At 36.9% G+C, this 12,775-nt stretch overlaps 2 protein-coding genes across 4 annotated transcripts; one reads left to right on the forward strand and one right to left on the reverse strand.

Annotated features, from left to right (window-relative positions):
• The first annotated feature begins 1,428 nt into the window (after positions 1–1,428).
• Positions 1,429–4,354, forward strand: LOC133704801 (uncharacterized). Of its 2 annotated transcripts, XM_062129797.1 has the most exons (6): positions 1,429–1,921; positions 2,903–2,960; positions 3,050–3,133; positions 3,310–3,451; positions 3,551–3,780; positions 4,012–4,354. In XM_062129797.1, the coding sequence occupies exons 1-6, from the start codon at positions 1,522–1,524 to the stop codon at positions 4,037–4,039; spliced, it is 942 nt and encodes a 313-aa protein (XP_061985781.1). In that variant the 5' UTR covers positions 1,429–1,521; the 3' UTR covers positions 4,040–4,354. The 2 variants fall into 2 exon arrangements, with proteins under 2 accessions (XP_061985781.1, XP_061985780.1); XM_062129796.1 differs by lacking the exon at positions 4,012–4,354 and having other exon boundaries at positions 1,432–1,921; positions 3,551–4,002.
• Positions 4,355–9,385: 5,031 nt separating this feature from the next.
• On the reverse strand, positions 9,386–12,537 carry LOC133704062 (phosphatidylinositol 4-kinase gamma 7-like). Of its 2 annotated transcripts, none has more exons than XM_062128797.1 (2): positions 12,226–12,537; positions 9,386–11,913 (listed from the first exon to the last, which is right to left on the reverse strand). In XM_062128797.1, the coding sequence occupies exon 2, from the start codon at positions 11,611–11,613 to the stop codon at positions 9,691–9,693; it is 1,923 nt and encodes a 640-aa protein (XP_061984781.1). In that variant the 5' UTR covers positions 11,614–11,913; positions 12,226–12,537; the 3' UTR covers positions 9,386–9,690. The 2 variants fall into 2 exon arrangements, with proteins under 2 accessions (XP_061984781.1, XP_061984783.1); XM_062128799.1 differs by having other exon boundaries at positions 12,137–12,537.
• Between the last annotated feature and the right edge of the window lie 238 nt (positions 12,538–12,775).

Here is a 12,775-nt window from a genome sequence, read left to right on the forward strand (position 1 = left end):
AATTTGCTTTGTGATCCAGTAGGAAGGCAAGCAAAGCTATTTGCTGTCTGATGCTACAAGGTCGTCAGCAAAACACTATAGAGCTAAGTTCACTTGACTAAATTCCCTGTCAAATTAAAGCATTAAATTAGTACTGGTATAAACCAGTGCTAATGAACTGTGTTAGAACTAAGAAAGAGAAAATCTTCCAAATGGAGCATTATATTATTCAACAACAATCTATGAAAAAGACTCTCTGTCTGCACCAGATTTAATATGGTAAAGAGTGATGTAACTAGGAAGAAATGGGATGGGATGGGATCTCTCTGTCTGTGCAGACAACAGGTATGCTTCACGGTTCAGAACTCAAGGCAGAAGAGTACAAGTTAAGAATAATTTGGACCCATTACGCTTGCACTGAGACAAACACTGCAACTAAAAGCAAATTTAAATGATAACTACATCTGCTGGACGTTACCATTAACCCTATAACTGAAAGTGCATTCCTAATTTCACATCATCTTGTAATAGCATAACAAAGAGAATCATATTGGAGGGAATCATGAACAGTACAAGGGTTTGATTTGCAAGGCATGTGGGTTATTTGAGAAAATTGATGTCATCATTCCGGGCAAAAAATGGCTAAACCATTTACAATTAATTAAGAGTCAATAATTCCTGTCATGTATAGGGCCTGCGTCATGTACTGATGGCTCGTCATATTCAGCAAATTGGACCAGGAAAAAAAAAAAAAACTGTTGTTAACTTACATAACCACTTGATCTTAGGAACACCCGTCCTGATGTAAGTATTGGTACTAGGATTATTTTAATTAGTAAGAAAAAAAATAAAGTATTTTCATTAGAGAACTAAATATACCAAACACAAAACACAGACAGATTGGCTAGGTAAAGCATCAGAAACTATAAAGAAGCAGTCGATCAATCCTCTTTGCTAAACTATTTCTTGAGTAATCTATTAGATTGGCTACGACTCCAAAGCATCGCAACTTTTATTTCCTATTTTATCAATTACGTCAAGAAATTCACAAGCACCTTCTTGAGATTAAATATTGCAAAGATGGATATATATATACAAAATGAATTTAAAAAAAAACCCTTAAAATACATCCAAAAGATTCTCTCAAAATATACCCAACAAAAATACTTTTTAGATCTGGATTTTATATCCTAAATTCAAAATAAAACATGAAATTCAAAATAAAATCATATAAGACATTACCTGCTACCATTTACCAAGACATTTTAATTATTAAAAAAAATTAACTAAACAATTAACCAATTATTAAACACATCAATTTTATTATTAAATATCTTAGATCCTGTAACTCATCATGTATACCATGGCCAGTTTATTTTACTTAAATTCCAAGAAGCATAGAGTAATCACATTTCACCAACTTAGGCACTTCACCTATAAAGCTCCCCGTTTTTTATAACTCCACACCTTCTATAGATAACTCAACCCAACCTTTTATATCTACCCCAATTTAAGACAGCAACTTTCTCATCTTCTCCAGGCATGTCTAAAGCAAATGTAAGAAAACAGATTCTGGAGAAGAACAGCATTTTCATCAAAGAAAAAGAGAAGCCGCTAAGTAGTCAAGGGCTCTTCACCAAACACCTTAAGAGAGTTTATCCAATTGGGCTACACAGAAGCTCTTCATCACTATCCCTATCATCTGTGTCATTATCTTTGTCAGAGAACTCAAATGATTCTTCTCTTACAGATTGTTCAGCGACTCCATTGGAACAGAAGATATCCTTGGCGCTTCGCCTAATTTCACCATCGGAAAGAAGAGAAGTCCCAGTGGCTAGAAACTTCCAAACACGGCAGCAGCGGCAGCAGCAACAGCAAAAGCAAGATCAGGGGTCTAATGATGGGGAGTTGAAGAGGTGCAACTGGATTACAAAGAACAGTGGTATAGTATAATATACCGTTACATTAAAGTTTACGAAATCACTGTCTTATTTTGTCATACATGTAAAAATATTCTGACAAAGAACAGACTGGCTAATTTAACCGAGATAAATAATTCTTATTTTTCCAAAAACTAAAGATATGCGTTCGGTAGTAGTTAATTTTTAGTACATAGCACGAGGCATCATTTTTCAAAAACTTTGACAAATGACAATGCTGCAGTAGCGGGTCTGATGTAAAATCTGATCCACCTGAAAGCGATTTCAAGAAAGGGCAAACCTCAAAAATGCCCCCCCCCCCCCCCCGGCTATTTGTTTAGTGTTGAAATTACCCTCAAACAAATTTTTGTATCAATTCTGTCCCTAGACATTTTTGTTTTCTCAATTCGTGCCCCTCTATTGGAATTATTTAGCCAAAAGAAAAAAAGTAAAATTGGGATGGAGTCAAAAATCAAATATTCATTGGCAGATTGATTGAGAATTTCTGGAAATTGATAAAAAAAAAATTGCTGAGAGCAAAATTGAGACTACTTTTATAATAGGGGGCATTTTCAAGGTTTGCCTTTAAATAAATCAAGGACAAACTAAAAGAAGCTCGTGAAGCGTCTCTGTCCATATGTAGTGGTTGAGAGTAACAACATGGGTTTATAAGAATACCAACCTTCATGCATGCAAGTCTAAAAATGACCCTATTTTTGGAGACTTTTAATAACTCTATTCTGTCGGTCCAATCCTTGCGTAAAATTCAAAACCATGACATTTCTCTACCAAACTGTGCATCATCTTAGATTATATATGCATGTATCAATAATGAATGTACGTATGCCAATGATTGCTAATCTACAACAGGTTCCCATATGCATACGTCCTATATTTATTCTTATATATCCATTTCGAGCGTATAGTACTAAAATAGATAATTAAGAGAGAACAAGTTTTAATGCTATGTACGTATATAGGCATTGATTCTGAGGTTTGTGCAGATAAAGTTTATGTAGCATTTCATGATGAATTCTGGGGAGTTCCGGTATACGACGATATGTAAGTGATTATTCTAGTACTCTACCAGCCTAATCATTGAGTATTATGCCATTTTAATTAGTTCAAGTGGTGATTAATTTAATGAACAGACAATTGTTCGAGCTGCTTGCGTTGTCTGGTATGTTGATGGACTATAATTGGACAGAGATCTTGAAAAGAAAGGAACTGTTCAGGTAAGGTCGAAGGGCCACCTTCATCGTCTATTTATCAGAAAACAATATTTTTTTTTTTTGGATCATCCTAGTTAGTTACTGCTTCTTATATGGTTTCTAATTGTATAGCCTTCTGATTTCATTTGTTTTGATACACATATATGTACCTAAAAGCTTGTTGTTTTGTTAAAACACAGAGAAGCTTTTGACGGATTCAATCCAAATATTGTTGCGAAAAAGGGAGAGAAAGAAATCATGGAGATAGCCTCCAATAAGGCGATCATGTTGGCTGAGAGCAGGGTGAGGTGCATAGTAGACAATGCCAGATGCTTACTGAAGGCAAGTCTAAAAAACTAATGTTCGTGCAGTATTAAAGGCTTCATTGGCATGCCAGTGAGTTGCTAGCTTAAGATTCTGGTTTTCTGACTTGAAATACAGATTGCAAGGGAGTTTGGATCTTTTAGTAACTACATGTGGGGTAATGTAAATTTCAAACCAACAATCAACAGATATAAGTATCCGAGAAATGTTCAACTAAGGTCTCCGAAAGCAGAAGCCATTAGCAAGGATCTACTGAAGCGTGGATTTCGATTCGTCGGACCAGTGATTGTGTACTCATTCATGCAAGCAGCAGGGCTGACAATTGATCATCTTGTAGATTGTTATAGGTATGGTGAATGTGTAAGCCTTGCAGAAAGACCACGGAGGCATATCTAATGTTCGTAGTAATTCAACTTGTCCTTGAACATTAAGCTCTCGGATTATTTAATGGCCTTCTCTGCTAGCATAGCTCTTGATCGTATACCTTTGTTTTGGACATTGACAAGTGATTTGTTTTGTCATTTTCCGGTGACTTTCATGGATGAATAAGACTAAAATATTTAAAATCATTTTCTCAGTGGACTCGGACTGCAAGTTCCACATTAACAACGAAATGTTAGATGAGACAACTCTGGTTGTCGCAATAACGATTTGGTCACCACGGCGATTACAACAATGTATCAGAATGAAAAAACAATGCTGGCCTTGAGGGGTATTAGGTTGATAGAAAATTAGATTTTATAATTTATTTTAATTTATATTTTATAAGGTTATTTTAGTTTTATGATTCAGTTATAAATTTGATAGGTTGAATTGGACAGTTTTTATGTTTTTTTTATTTAATTTTACTTTTTCACATTGAGTTAACTAAGAATTGAGTTTCATAATTTATTTTAATTTTATTTTTATGAAATTATCTCGGTCTCATGATTCGTATTTAACAGGTTAATTTGAGTTGACTCGGTTTATTTTTTTAGTTAAATTTTATTTTCAATTTCATCATTCAATATTGATTTTATTGAGAATTGAGTTTAATAAATTTTTATTATTTTATTTTTATAGTATTATCAAGGTCTTAATATTTTAAAAAATATTATTTTAATATTTTTAGATTAAATTATATTTTTATTGATCGTTTAGATTGTCTTTAACTATATTAAATCGACATATTATATCAGGTCAATTTACATATAGTTTTAAAAAAAAAACTTTAAAAACATTTGAATATTTTTTTATATTAAAATAAAAATTAATCTGAACGTGCGGCACATCGCTAGTAATGATCAAGTGATATGTTTGCTTGTTCTTTCTACGGTTTCAAATGTTTAAAGAACATAGGAAACAACACAGGCCGGCCCTTAACCTTTTGAGCAATACGATTGTTTTGTATCTTAAAAAGCCTTCACCGGCCCACAACTTTTGACACCCAAGAAAGCCCATTACTTATAGGGCAGTGGGCCAGTGGCTTAATAATCTACAACGTGTAAGGATCTTCTATGGATCCCAAAACAGTACAAGGGTGAATAACGACCATTGTACTTTTTGAGCTTCATTATAATAATATTTTTTAGAGATTTTTAATTTGAATTTTATAAATTTTAGAATCATAAGAGGTTTATATGGTTATTAATTTTAGGGCTCATGAGAGTAATCAAGATACATACAAACTGGACCGAATATCCATGTTAATCAAAAAAAAAATTAGACAAGGGTAGTTTTGCAAGTGCACAAGGTTGTGGTAGGGATGAGCAAAAAAATCGAAAAACTGATTAAACCGAAAAAACCAGAAAAAAGTAACGGAAAAAACCGAACCGTAAAAAAAACTGATTAAACTGATTAAAATTTGGAAAAAACTAGTCGGTTTGGTTTATAAGCAAAAAACCAAACCGAACCCAAACCGAAAAAAACCAGAAAAAAAACCCGAGCCAAACCGGAAAAAAAACCCGAGAAAACCGAGCCAAAACCGGAAAACCCAAGAAAACCAAGCCAAACCGGTTTGAATCGGTTTTTATCCTAAAAATAAACCGAAACCGGTCAGTTTGATCCGGTTTCGGTTTCGGGTTTTTTAAATAAAAAAACAAATTTCAGTTTGGTTACTTTTTTTTTATAAAAACCGAACCGAACCGAAAATGATCACCCCTATACTGTGATGTCATTTTAAATAAAAGGGTAGATAGTTTTTGTAAATGTTTAGAGAAATCAAGAGGAAGCACATGAACAAAATAGTGCCTAAATTCGGTGAATTTCTTAAAAAAAAATTGTAGTTTTATGTATGTATTTTTTTTTTGTTTTAATTTGAGTTTAAGTGCTGAGAAGTTAATAAGAGGTTTAATTCGAAAAATACCTTTAAACTAAAAATTATGTTTCTGGTATTTCCAAGTGGAGGGGAGTTGAATTCAAGATATAAGAGAATTTAGGAGTTTAAGGATATAATAGTAAAGATTGAAAGATTGAAAGACATGTTTAATTTCTTCACAGAAATTTATCGGTGAAGGGTAAATCTTGCAGCATGTTTCATTTACTCGCAAAACTGCCAAGTGTGAACGGAAGTGCATGTAATTTTGCTTGAAATTACAGAGAAATATCCTGCTATTGCAGTAGCTAGTGCTAGAGTATCTGGCAAAGAACAAAAAGTCCCGTGCCTGCTTGCCTAACACAAATTCCATTCCTGGTTGATGAAGACGTTGGATTATAATACCATATCCTCAACTCTTATCTCCTTTATGCAAATATTATTATTCCAATTAAATCCTGAGAGATTAAGGATGGAAGAATATATGTGTGCGCGCGCAGCCCTTTCAGCCGTTCTTTTTGAGCCATTTTACATTATACGATACTGGGTTCTCCTTAATCTTGATCATGAGATTCTTAATTTAATCCAAACCTCCTCATATTCCCATTGTCATGGTTCTCTTCAATTACTGTTAATACATTGAAAGACTTCCTCTCCAAAATTCTGCACCGATCGCTTTCATTCGTGATTTTACAGGCATACAGTTATATTTTTATCAGTCATGGATTTGCAGAAGAGCATTTAACATCGAGACCTCATGGACAGAGACTACCATGAAAAACCCCGGTGCATTTAATATATCTCTTCACTTCAGGAGCTGGGAATTTATCTAGATGGTGGATATTATTAGAAGTAGTTTAAATTATTGAGATTAGATAATTTTTTAAAGTTTTCACAACCAAAATAATCATAAATTCGAATTAATTAATTTCACATTCAAGCCTAAAAGGGGGCTTTCACATAAGGTCAACTTTGTTGCTATATAGGCGTCACAAGGCTTACAGGCTACTACTTATAACAATGTGGACAGAGTACAGGTGCTGTGAGACTCATCATGAGATAGCCTGCACGACCTTGGCAAGAGTGGAGGATTTCACACTCACCATGACTTGATGTTTATTACTCTCACTGTTCATCTTCAGAATCCAGACTCTTTCTTTAATCACTCATTTTCATGCTGAGGTTCACATGCATGGATTCCTAATATTTATTGTACTTTGATTCTTTATTTTGCTTGCTTTCCTGGATAGAATTTGCTGCTTTTCTCAATCCAATTAATGTTTAAGATGTGGCCAAGTTTCTTGAGGTCAAGTGTTTATGTTCTTTTCCCTCATCATCTACCTGCATGTGCTGTAGCTTTCCTCTCATTTACTTGGCAATCACAAAAGGGTAGGTCAGGTCTCAACACATCACACCGAACTAAAGCACTTTAGTATGATTAAGTTCATAGACAAAGGCAAATAATTCTTTTCAAGAAGAGACGTAGCAGTAAACAAACTAGGAAACTTTTCGATCACATGGTCGGATGTCTTTTTTATGACAAAAATAATCAGATCTTCGCTTAACTTAACGATGATTTTGCTTCACAATGTCACAAAGGATTCAGGTAGCTAGACAAGACAGGCAGACAAATCCGTATAGGCCCACTTTTATTTACCTGTCTTTGCTCCTTTATATTGACTCATCATTTTCGCTTGAACTTCAATCCACTTGAAAAGCACAAGACTGGACCCCTGCTCCGGGGACAAGTGGAAATATAAAAACAAAACAAAGAGAATCCGATCAGATTAGGCTGCCACGGTGGTCACTGTTCATAGCCCATTATTCGTTAGCTTCTTAATAAATCCTTCTGTTAATTGCAGTCAAATTAAGCAAACTGAAAGAACTAAGGTTCAGAAGCTTTGTCTGACTGTTAGATGAGACCTTCACCAAACTTCAATGCCTATCCTACTATAGATAGCTTTGATTTGGTACCCATGACAACGACTATTAAGACCCACCATATCGATTGCTACCCTAACTGATTCCATTAAAGCAGGTACAATTCAAGTTTAGACTTTAAAGGTGTTGAATTCTTCTCGATAGTTAGAAAAGTAAGCTATTGGAGTTGGAGTCACAATTTAGTGAAAAGGTCAAGTATGTAGTCTTGGGGATATCAAGTGTGAGTGTAAAGAGTTGAATCTTAAAAGTAGCCACGAACAGATAAAATAGAATTAAAAAAAAAAAAAAACTGAAGTTAAATAACACTGGTGGTAATGGCAGGACCTTATAGGTTTATATAGATCTAACCCTTACAAAAAAACTTACTTTTAGGTAGACAAAAACTAGAAAATAGTGTTTTTACAAGGAGAAATATACCCCACGTCGCATAGCTGGTGATCTGAACTCAAGATCCACTGAAGTCTGACTTGAGTGCCTAAAAATTTTTAGAATAATATCAGCTGGATCATCTGCATTAAGTAATCTTATTTAGGAATGTTTTGCAGTGTAAATGAGTGAGCACCTTAGTTATGTTGCATGTTTTTTAGGTTGCAAGTCTTGATAAGCTTTCAAATGCCTCTAATTTAGTTAAATAAATAAGAGAGAGAGAGAGAAAGAAATTGCCTCTTATCAGGAACAAAATTTAATGCTCCAATCCTCTGCTTAAACTTAGCAAAACCCCGAACAGTTGAAACCAAACACAGAAATTCTTCAGTTGGCAGATTTGGAGAGGCTGGAAAAAACGAGAAAGCAGACAGTTTCAGTAACCTGACCCTACCAGCAACTTGAAGGGCCAATTTTTAGTGTTTGATCATGTCCATAAGTTAAAACGGGACCCCAACATTGTTCCTTCGTTGGTTGCTCGTATATTTACTTGCTTTCTATGTTAGAATGGACAAAATTTCTTTCGTAATCCCTCTTCCTGTTCCTGAATAGTTTATTTCGAACAACCATGGCATAGCGAGGAGTCGTGTCCTTTTCCAAATGAAATTAAAAAGTAACGAAGGCAATTATAATAATTACTATCCCACAAATCCAGACGGCTTGAAAATAATTGACTACCAATTTATAATCTATGAATGACAGCACCAGGTGTTGTTGTAACAAGGGAAAAACGTAAGAAAATATACAAGATCAATTTGAATAGACGGTCACGCATGCGCATGATTGAATTCAATCCGGCCATTGCGTGTCAACTCCATAACAGTAGACAAATGAAATTCAATCACAGGGTCCATGACATTTTCCAGCATACAAAAACGGGCACCGACTTCTGTTGTCTTGGTACCAAAGAAGTCGCTTGTCTTGCTAGTAGCATGGCCTCTGACAATCTAGTGAGCAAGAAAAGCAGTTATAAATTAATGAATAGAAATGATAAATTGGAGGGAGTTGGGACACGCATGCACCACCCTTCTCCTTATCTTCATCAGGTAGGCAAAACAGATTAGGGTTTTTCTACAAAACAACATTATTACAAACTACTTGACAATTCACAAACACCAGTTCATGCCATTGATGTGAAAAAAGACTTGTAATCTGTCTGCAACATTCTCAGAACTCTACAGTAAATTTTTGGAGACAGAACATGCAAACCATTCCAATTCCAACTAGTTCGACCGATATTCAAGCTGGGAAACGAATGATTTAAGAAATGGATAAAGGATTAATTGAAAGCAAGATCAAGAAAGCCAAGCGGTCACTATTTACATAACATTCTTTAGGGTTTTCATTCTACAGATTATTTATCAAACAAATCCTCGAGTTAAGGTAGAAAAAAAATGAAAACAAAAACGTGAAAGAAGAAATACGACCATTTCCTAATCAGCTAGCTGATGAACTCCTCCTTAGCTGATGCCAAGAATATTTACAGCAGTACGTCCTACAGTTGATCCAAGATACAACCCATTAACTGAACCTACGCTAACAACCGTTCACTCCCACAAACCTAGTCTTATTCTTTATCTTCATACCGGTATCACATATCTCAAAACTGGCATGAAGTACCAAGCCTCTGTCTCTGCCTCTGACCAGGGGTAACAGATTTGCGTTTGGCAAATGCTGGGAACAGCAGTTCCTGAAATTTCTCCATGAACAGGGTCCATTCCTCCTCGGTCATATCTGCCAGCTCCACAAAACTCATACTCGCAGGGAGCTGCTCGTTAGCGCTCCTGTGACCAGATGATCTATTACTAAGATAGCCATTTTCTGGTTTTGTTCCTGAGAACTTCTGGTTCTTGTCACCTAATGTGGTACTACTCTTCAGTGACATGGAAAGTTTTGAAATGGTTGGGAATTTTTCAGGAGTGCGCAGGGCAGTAAAACCCTCCTGCTCTTCCTCCCCTTCACTTTCCTCTTCCTTAATGCTTTCCTCCAATTTGGAAAGCAGGAAGCGACCACTCCCAGATCCAATTCCAAATTGGAATGGTGACCTAGTCAGGTAGTCATCTGCTGTTAGCTTTGGGGCGAAGTCATAATGTGTTTCATCACAGTCTAAATCAAATTGGAAATCCTGATCATCTCCCAAATAACCCCGGGGAGAAAACACCTCCCTCTCAGCTATTAACCTCCTTGCCTCAATGCACACAGCCTCAAGCTCACTGGGTTCCTCCTCCCCAGCACGGAACTCTCTGCTCATCATCTCACCAATTTCAGCAAGACAGAGACCAGAGGAGGCAGCTTCCTTGAGAAAAATTGTGCAGAGAACCAGGACCCGTAGACAAGCATCTCTGATCGTTGGGAGCTCCATCCGCAGCATATCACAATCTTTGCCTGGTTCAAGTTTTTCAATATACTCAAGTTCGTCATCTGAGAACGGAATCGAAGCCTGAGGCCAATGAATCCACTCGAAGTACGGATCCTCCAATGTTTCTGGCAAGCAAAGCCCGTGATCAATTGGAATCAGCTCTACTTGCCCAAATCTCCCGACACCATCAAGCTTCCTCACCAAAAGGTTTCCACCATGCCTGTCTGTGTTAAGAATCCTAATGTCTAAAATCCCGATTCGATGCACAGCAGTAACTGGGAAACTTGAAGTCCCATGATCACTGGCGTCAAAATCATGTGGAATGAACTGCTGGAAAGATGCAATCTTGCTGACCTGCTTCTTCTTGTGTGGCTTACTGCCATTCACCCCATCATTGACATTGAAGATTGAGTGAGTGATCTTCACAAGTGCAGTAGGGGGCACATTAGCAAAGTGGTCATGGTCAAGAAGGAATGCTGCCACTTCCCTGAACCCTGTCTCCCCAACACGCACAGACCGTTTCAGACCTGGTTGCCCGAGAGCTTTGCCAACAAAACCTTTTGGATTGTTTGGCGCAAAAGGTTCTTCATCAGTTGGCTTCACAATGGCAACACTCTGACCTCTGCTGTTTCTAAAGTAGTATGCGCCTCCGAGCCCGCTATGAACTGGAAGTGGATCAACACCATTCTTAATTGCCTTGATGCTTTCCTTGACCGATTGTCTCACCTTAGCAAAGCTATTTGAGTGTCCCAATACCTCAATAGGACTACTTTGGTCTCTCTGTTGGGTGTCTCTTCCAGTCGGTGAAAGACAGGGCGTGGATGAGCTTCTATGAAGAAAGTTCCGTGTTAAGAGAAGAGGTGAATCATTACGAACAGCACTAAGGTCATTCTTCAGCACCATATCCCCAAAAGTCAAGGAACTCTCTTCGGTTGGAACATTAAGTGCAATCTGCAGCCTTCTTTTCACTGTATGAGCATTGTCACTGCGATCCAAGTCCATCCCCAGGACACAACCAGTCTCAGTTTGCACAAAAACCCGTCTCCTCACAGCAGGTTGTTTCCCTTCCATTCTTTGGCTTCCGTGGTATTCCCCACCAAGTGGGCTCTTAAAGACTGCCAGTGCCATCTGTGTTTGAACTGGGCTGTCCAATTTAGGAGACATGAAAAGGAACAGAATCCTCCAAATCTACGTGGCTGGTGAGAGTGGAGGCAACGAAGGAAGATAGCTTCTTCCCTCTTAGAAAAGCCCCAAACTCCAAAGCCAAACGCAATCGATTTGGTAGCAAATAATACACTAGTTCACTCTCAATCATCAATTCGCAAACTCCAAACCAAAACTCCACATCACCACTCAAAAATCCGTAATGAAAAAATTAAAAAAGAAGCAAGACTTATAAAAAAAACAGTCCCACTCAATGCAACTACATTAAGGAAGCCATTCCTATTGAAAACCCCCAGTAATCTGAAAAACAAGCAGAAACAAGAGGTCATCAATAAAACAAACTCTTTAAAACTATTAAATCACAGATCAAATAGCAGAAAAGTCACTTAATTTCACTAAGATTAATGGATCTAATACTATTTTACGAAAAAAACAATAATAAAGATTACCTTAATACAAAAATCTATTTATATTTTCTCATTACAATTACAATTAAGAAAAGTAACAAAATAACAAAACTGACCTTAAAAACAAGAGGAACAGAAAAGAAACTAAGGATGAAACAGCAACGTTAGGTCCTAATTGAGAACCAAACCGACATTAAGCACTCACCAAATTGCAAGATCTGAAGTAACCAGCACCCCACGAAGAATCTTTGGGACAGAATCAGAGCCGTTTGATTTAATTTCAAGAGGGAGTGAGGTAGCTAGCTAGCTTCAAAGGGTGGTGGGTGGGTCAAAAAAACCGATCAGTCAAGAGAATTACAGAGGTTTAACAAGGAACAAAGAATCGCCCGAGTTGACTCAGTTTCTATTTCTCGACTGCTTATACTCCTTTAAAGGCCAACCCTAAAAACCAAAAATCCTTCCTTTTATTATCAAACAAATAGAAAAAGGAAATCTCTCTCTCTCTCTCTCTCTCTCTCTCTCTCTCTCTCTCTGCGCTTCAAAGAAGGTTCTTAAACTATGTACGTGGGTTAAAAACTAACCCTGGTTAAATCTTTACCCTCTCACTTCCTGGATATGAACCGCTGGATTAGGATGGCGACGTGGAGATAAGAGATTGGGTGGTGAAGTGGCTAGGTCACCGTCTTAGCAGGTTATTTGTCAGCGAATGGGAGGAGGGAGGAGACAGTTTTTACTAATATCAAGGCTGCTCACGG

The sequence above is a fragment of the Populus nigra genome, chromosome 10 (assembly GCF_951802175.1).
Source record: "Populus nigra chromosome 10, ddPopNigr1.1, whole genome shotgun sequence".
In the NCBI taxonomy this organism is placed as follows: Eukaryota; Viridiplantae; Streptophyta; class Magnoliopsida; order Malpighiales; family Salicaceae; genus Populus; species Populus nigra.

Coding starts and splice junctions, on each gene's coding strand:
- LOC133704062 (XM_062128797.1), bottom strand. CDS start 11,613: ATGTCTCCTAAATTGGACAGCCCAGTTCAAACACAGATGGCACTGGCA.
- LOC133704801 (XM_062129796.1), top strand. CDS start 1,522: ATGTCTAAAGCAAATGTAAGAAAACAGATTCTGGAGAAGAACAGCATT. Junction 1,922..2,902: donor CTGGATTACAAAGAACAGTG/GTATAGTATAAT, acceptor AGGTTTGTGCAG/ATAAAGTTTATGTAGCATTT. Junction 2,961..3,049: donor GTTCCGGTATACGACGATAT/GTAAGTGATTAT, acceptor TTTAATGAACAG/ACAATTGTTCGAGCTGCTTG.